At 37.9% G+C, this 7074-nt stretch overlaps 1 protein-coding gene across 1 annotated transcript; it reads left to right on the forward strand.

Annotated features, from left to right (window-relative positions):
- Nucleotides 1-1888: 1888 nt before the first annotated feature.
- Nucleotides 1889-3942, forward strand: LOC122024151 (small nuclear ribonucleoprotein SmD3b-like). The gene is made up of 5 exons (XM_042582705.1): nt 1889-2140; nt 2284-2336; nt 2427-2493; nt 2585-2641; nt 3703-3942. The coding sequence occupies exons 1-5, from the start codon at nt 1982-1984 to the stop codon at nt 3763-3765; spliced, it is 399 nt and encodes a 132-aa protein (XP_042438639.1). The 5' UTR covers nt 1889-1981; the 3' UTR covers nt 3766-3942.
- Nucleotides 3943-7074: the final 3132 nt, after the last annotated feature.

A 7074-nucleotide genomic window follows, 5' to 3' on the forward strand; every position in this document is an offset into this window, starting at 1 on the left:
CATATTATTAGGAAAAAATGTATGTAATCCTAATCTTAGGAAATCAAGTTCAATGTGCATCTGATCTCAATCAGATCAGATCCATGGCAGTACCGATTTAGATCGTTCGAAGGAAAAAAAACAAAGTCTTTAAGGTATTTTCAAAACTTTAGACCTTTTTGCTAAATTCTGAACTTTGGGTGCATGCTTTGACAATTGCCGAAAAAAATATTTTATCTAATTTTTTATTTAAAATTATTTTAAATCTAATTAAAATTGTCTAATATCTCTTAAAACGGTGAGAAGGATATGCTCTTTTAATTTGTACCGTTGACTTGAAAACACATGTTCTCATCTAAATATTGATGATTCAATCTCCAATTATAAAATCATCCACATCAATTTTTCTATTCAAAATATATAATTTAAGGTAAAAAAGTTACTTTATTAAATTTGAATATCCACTTTTCAATACATCATATATCGACTTTTCTATTTCTTCTCTCTCTTCTATAATGTTTAGGGAATGGAATCCATTCCCTAAATTTAAAGAAGTACTGTTCACAAATACATAATTTAGGGAATCGATAGAGTAGTTGATGTAAAGATTTTTTAACTACTCTATTCAAAATTTAAGGTAAATTTTTTGAATAGAGTATCTGATGTGGATGCTCTAATATATTTATAAAAAATTTTCCTTAGAGAGTACAACTAAAGGAAATTAGACTTCTGGACTAAACATTACGCGTATACCTTTTGATTTACTTTGATGACCGGTGAAAATTTTTTGGAGGATTAAATTGATTGCTCAAGGATAATCAATGAGATTAATTAAGTTTATTATTTTTTTAAAATTTGTACCAAAATGTTTCTATATTGTTCATGACATGTAATATAAGAAGGGTTAATAACTTTAAACCCCTTTGTATTTTATAGCAGGTTGCATTTTACCCCCTCTATTTAAAAAACTATACTTAACCCCCCTTTGATATAAGTAAAAAAGAAAGAAAAAAACAAATGACCAAAATAACCCTAATCTAAATCAAACTTGTAAAAGAAAATGAAAAATAAAAATAAAAATAATCCAGTAAAATCGTTGAAAGCTTAACCTTAACCCAATCTGATTTATATATAGACACAAAATCTCACTTGTTCATAGAAAAAATATCCTTACAAAATTCACACATGCACCGGCATAAATAACAGAAAAATAGCAATTCTGAAAGGGATAATCAGTCAAAAATTCATTTCACCAAAAAAAAAAACACCAGAATTCTAAATTGATGAATTAAAATTAAATAAAGATAGAATAAAATTTACATAAAAAATAAAGAATAAAGACCCTTTGATGATTTATAAAAAAAATCACCCTTTTAATTTTTGTCCAAAAGTAAATTTTCATTTTAAAGCAGTTTATTTTAATTTTTAATGATAAACTTTATTCTATCTTTATTTAATTTAAATTTACTTTTGGAAATTAAAGGTGATTTTTTTTCTAAATCGTCAAACAGAGTTGTTATTTTTCTATTATTTATGCTGGTGCATGTGTGAATTTTGAGAGGATATTTTTTCTAGAAACAAGTGAGATTTTGGACCTATATATAAATCAGGTTGGGTTAAAGTTAAGCTTTCAATGATTTTACAGAATTATTTTTATTTTTCATTTTCTTTTAAAGTTGATTTAGGTTAGGATTATTTTGATCATTTATTTTTTTCTTTCTCTTTTTTACTTATGTTAAAGGGGGGGTTAAGTGTAGTTTTTTAAATAGAGAGAGGTAAAATATAACCTGCAATAAAATATAAGGGAGTTTAAAGTTATTAACCCGTATAAAAATTAATAATTTTGAAAGTACATTATAAAAAAAATAAATTATATGATAAAATAATTAATTTTATAATTTCTGTCCCCTTTCACAGTTGACTTCACCTCGTGTTAGGGTTTTACGAAAGGTGCCGTTTTGCTCCCTACGCAAGAGAAGCGCCCCAAAGCGAGGAGATCAAAATGAGCCGGAGCCTGGGGATCCCCGTGAAGCTTCTCCACGAGGCGGCAGGGCACATTGTCACGGTGGAGCTGAAGAGCGGCGATCTCTACCGCGGAAACATGATCGAGTGCGAGGACAACTGGAATTGCCAGCTCGAAAGCATCACCTATACTGCCAAGGTCCTCGCTTTCCTCTCCTCTCCTCTCCCTTCTCGCTTCTAACCAGAAACGATGTTTGATTTCTGCTCCCATCTCCTTTTACGGATCTCAGTAGATTTGATTGTTCGAGTTTTTATGCTTCTGTCGTTGTTCTTTATTGATAGGATGGGAAAGTATCACAGCTCGAGCATGTTTTCATACGAGGCAGCAAAGTAAGGTAAACGCCAAGCTTTGCACTCACTCTTTATCATCATGCCTTTTTGTTCGGGTTTGGTTGGAGGATTTGGTTCATGTTTTAGGGTTACAGGTTTATGGTCATCCCTGACATGCTGAAGAACGCGCCAATGTTCAAGCGTTTGGACGCCAGAATTAGGGTTAGAGAATTCTCTCTTCTGTTTTCTTTGTCGGAAATCTGTGTTAGTGTTGCTCGACTGCTTCTGAATTGGTGTGTTTGTCTTCCTTAAGGGCAAAGGATCAGCTCTTGGAGTCGGTCGTGGTCGCGCTGTTGCTATGCGCGCAAGGGTGAGTATTGTTCCATTTTGATGTCTTAATGTTTCAATGTATGAATTCTCAAAGTATTTCTGAATTCCTAATGTGTGTTTGTTGAATCTTTTATTCATTCCAAAAAGAAAAGATAAACCAAATGCGTTCTTTTTTTTTTCTGACTGGCTAGAACAAAGAATGAACAGGATTGACTTTGCCTTTTCTTAGAATGCCTATTGACATCAAGATCATATTCATAGTCATGAATATGTTCTTATTCATCATTTCCACCTTTTGTTTTTGTTTCCCTCCTTTATGTTCAATCTTTCTAATCAATTGTCTAGTTTGATTCATCTTTTTTGATTGCCATTTAGCTTTTCTTTCTTGGTGGTAATGGTATCCTTGGCTTGTTACTGCCATTCTTTGGCTCTGCAAAGTCATCTATCCTTGCCAATCTTTCCTTTGGTGTGGATGTGTTACAGGATGTTTTGGACATTGTAAAAGGCTACATATAAAGTTCATTGTTCAGCAATCAATCAAGAATTTAGAATGTGAGGGCTAAAAGGGGAAAAAAAAGACAACCCGGTGCATGAATCTCTAAGTCACACAGCTGCCTTACCTTGCTCCCTGGGAAGGATTTATTATACGCAGCTTTACGCTGCTTTGCAAGAGAGTATTTTCTAGATTCGAACTTGTAAGTTCTAGGTCATAGCAACTTCATTGTTGTGCCAAGACTCCCGTTCTAATGTGAAGGCTAAAAGGAACAACATGAATTTTCATTGAAATGATTAGTGATGTAAAATATCTAGAAATTACCAGTAAAATCATGAAATGATAAGATCACATGACTAATCCAAAGCACCTGACGCAGTCTGTTGATATGCTGCTATTGTTAGTATCAGGTTCCGGTGGCTACTGTGAAGTATTATCGATTATCTTCTGTCACTGCCATCGATTCTTCTTATTACTTTCCTGCCTCATGGCACTGCCTATGGTGCCTCATTTATTTCAAAAAGACTCCAAATCTTCACCTTAAGCTTGCTCCATGCATTGCTTAGCTTCAGTGTTACTAAGCGTCAACTTGCCATTCTCTATTTCAGGCGCAAGCGGCTGGGCGTGGCGGCCCTCCGGGTAGGGGAGCAGTTCCTCCGATTAGAAGGTAGAGATGATCATTAGCTAGCTTCTTCTTCCACGCAGGGTTAACTTCATGTTCCAAATGCTCAGTTTTGTTGCATTTTCATGACTGTTCGTTGTGGAAATTGGCGTGTCCCTGAACCATTTTCGTTTCGCTGTCACTACTAATGACTTTTATTGCCTTGAAAGTTTTGGAAGTTTGTTGATGGTTTGATCTTTCTACGTCTTTCTTATCCCTTGCTCGTATTAAATGTCTATAATACACAAACCTCAACAAAAACAAATTGTTTATAACAAATTTTTAAGATAAAAAACTATCATTTTTTTCTTCCCTCCAAACTAAAATTAGATAAATATTTTTTCGGAGCATGTTCTCCACGAAATTATTTAGGCAAATAATCTTAGTGACTAAGAATTCAAAACAAAAAAAACAAAAATAAAAACATGCAAAAAAAAAAAAAAAGACGGAGCAAATCAGCCTCTAAAAATGACAATATCAATCTCAACATCTGCCCTAGATGTTAAAGGCAAGAAGCATTCCCTCCGGGGTAACGGTGGGTAATAGTGCAATGGCAAGGTATCTTCTCAACACAAATAGTCGATTAGGATACCTTTGCGAGGATAATGATGATGATAACAAGGTAATTGATTTTGGTTTACATATATAACTGGCAGTTCACAGCAGAAATCATATAGATATAAGTGGCCAAGGGCTAAGGCACTACTTGTATGGCAAGACACATACCTGCTTACTGATAGTGTTAAGTTATGCTGCCTGACGGGCTCGACTCTGTCCCGCACACTTAATCGGACATCTATCAAAAGCCTCCAAATTTAATCCTCACATCTCGTTCTTTCTGGAAATTATGAATGCCCCACGCCAACTAAACTGCTCCTTTTGCCTCCCTCTACGAAAATAAACAATAACTTTTTAAGGTGATTAAAATTCTTAGCTTATTATAACAGTTGGAATGCCTATGGTAGAGAGGAGGGAAGCTCATTTATTAACTATCGGGATAAATTAAAAAGTATTCATGGTTGTTGATATGGAGTGGCCAACATTTTTAGATTTATTATCCATTAAAAAAATATCTTACGATGCACCGTAGTTAAAATTTAAATCTTAAATACCTAATTAACGATTAGAGTACCTAATCGTTGTACCATTGTCAGGGCGACATATACTGATACTAATATAACAATTGGAGACATGATAGAAAAATTTGACAATGCTGGTTAAATATAGTGCCTACATGTATAAAGAATTTAGGACAACTCCAGTGCAACCTGGATAAGGGTTGGCTGCTTTGGCGGCATGTGAACCCGCTCTGTCTTAATGAAAAAGGATTTGTACGAATTCCAAGATATTCAAGTGACGTCAACCAAGCTCCCGTTGGCTTAAGACAACAAGAGGAAAAATTCTATAAGGATAAACTTTTGTTCTTCCTATCGGATCAAAGGAGCACGATGCTTGGCCGAGCGACTACTTTCAGAAGGTCGATTGGCGATGATCAAGTCCATCCTGACTATACAATGATGAAGGTCGATTGGGAAGCAATCGACGCACACTGGTCCAGTCAATCGGACTACAACTTCTTTCGACTAGACTTGAAGAGGAGGCTTGTGATGCGGTGATAAGAGGAGGGAGGTCCTACCCCGCTGCCATGGTGGAGGTCATAGCCAAGGTGGTCAAACGCCCTTATACCACCGGTCGATCGGGTAGCACCCTCGCCTGATTAGGATAAGGAAAGATCCTATCCGACATCATAACAGCGCGACAAGGTTCCGAGCTTCCGACGCTCAGAAAGACTGCTAGGTATCTGTAAGGGCACGCCAAACGGCTTCCCAACTTGGCCCTATATAGAACTATTAGAGCAGAGCTGATTCACGACCGAGCTATACGGAAACAGAAGGGTGGTTGAGCGGCTTTCCCGCTCGGCCGGATAATGGCTTATGAATCAAGACAGCGGAAGCGCCGGTCGAGCGACCCTCTCGCTCGGCTGAATAATGCACTCATTTGAGCAGAAAGTAAGAACTCGAGCCGAGCGGTCATCCCGCTCAGCCCAGTAAAAGACACTGCTAACTGGATATTATCTATTTGGGAGCATGCGGCGCTGGCAGGCAGCATGGTTGGTGGCTAGTTTAGACAGAAGATCGTACGGCAGAAGCTTCCACTGTCACTTCAAAGATATGCATGACTCGTTAAGGTATTGTGTCAGGGACACTTTTCTGATACACTTCGAGAAGCGTGCACATTTGGGGAAGCGTGCACACTCGTTACAGGAGTCCTATATAAAGGGGGCTCAAGCAGTGGTGGAGGTATGTGTTATATGCGATAATCTACTATTGCTGCTACTATTCTCTATTTTGCTCTGCTCTCATACATCGTCGGTGACTGACTTGAGCGTCGGAAGGCCATCGTCGGGGACCCCTTCCTTGGCTCGGCACTGACACAGCTGTGGTTGCAAGGTCTCGAGACTACAAAAAATCATGCAAATAATGACACTTCCGACTGAATTTAATTCAGTCGGAAAAATACCGACTGAATTTAATTCTGTCGGTGGTTTCCAATTGAATTTAATTCCGTCAGTGATTTCCGACTGAATTAAATTCAGTCGGTAAATGCCGACTGAAATGTCTATTCAGTCGGAAAATCCGGGTGAGTTCATGGAGAAGCATTTATAACAGTTTGGGTTTAATAATTACCGACAGAATTTGAATTCCGTCGGTAATTACCGACAAAATTTGAATTCCGTCGGTAAATGCGATTAAAATTAGGGCACGATCTCAGTTTCCTCTCCCCGTGAACAATTCTTTCTCGCGATCTCCTCTCCACGTCCTCGACGATCGGCAACCGGCGATCTCCGCGCCCTCCGTGATTAGCAGCCTCGTGTCCTCCTCTCTCGTTCTCGGTGATTAGCAACCGGCGACTCAGGTATGCTCCTCTCCTCCTTCTTCTCTTCTGTTTCACGCGCACGCTGGTCACAGCAGGGTCTGCTGGCGGTCGGGCTGCTGCCCGACCGTCGCAGGGGCCTGCTCCTCCGGCGCCTGCTCCCCAGGCGCCTGTTTGCGGCAGCCGACCGCCGTAGGCGCCTACTCGCGGCAGCCGACCGCCGCAGGCGCCTGCTTAGTTTATTATATGTATTGTTATTTCATTTAATGAACGTTTAAGCAACATATGTTTATTAGAAAGTCTATATTTATAATGATTCTCTAAGCAAGAACATGATATTCTAAGTTTGTAATGATACCATAAGTAATACTTTTATATTCTAAGTTTATCATTCATTTACTTTAGTGTAGAGGAGAATTTTGGTAATATGATACGAAGATCATGA

The sequence above is a fragment of the Zingiber officinale genome, chromosome 9B, assembly GCF_018446385.1.
Source record: "Zingiber officinale cultivar Zhangliang chromosome 9B, Zo_v1.1, whole genome shotgun sequence".
In the NCBI taxonomy this organism is placed as follows: domain Eukaryota; kingdom Viridiplantae; phylum Streptophyta; class Magnoliopsida; order Zingiberales; family Zingiberaceae; genus Zingiber; species Zingiber officinale.

Coding starts and splice junctions, on each gene's coding strand:
- LOC122024151 (XM_042582705.1), top strand. CDS start 1,982: ATGAGCCGGAGCCTGGGGATCCCCGTGAAGCTTCTCCACGAGGCGGCA. Junction 2,494..2,584: donor GTTTGGACGCCAGAATTAGG/GTTAGAGAATTC, acceptor GTCTTCCTTAAG/GGCAAAGGATCAGCTCTTGG. Junction 2,642..3,702: donor CTGTTGCTATGCGCGCAAGG/GTGAGTATTGTT, acceptor TCTCTATTTCAG/GCGCAAGCGGCTGGGCGTGG.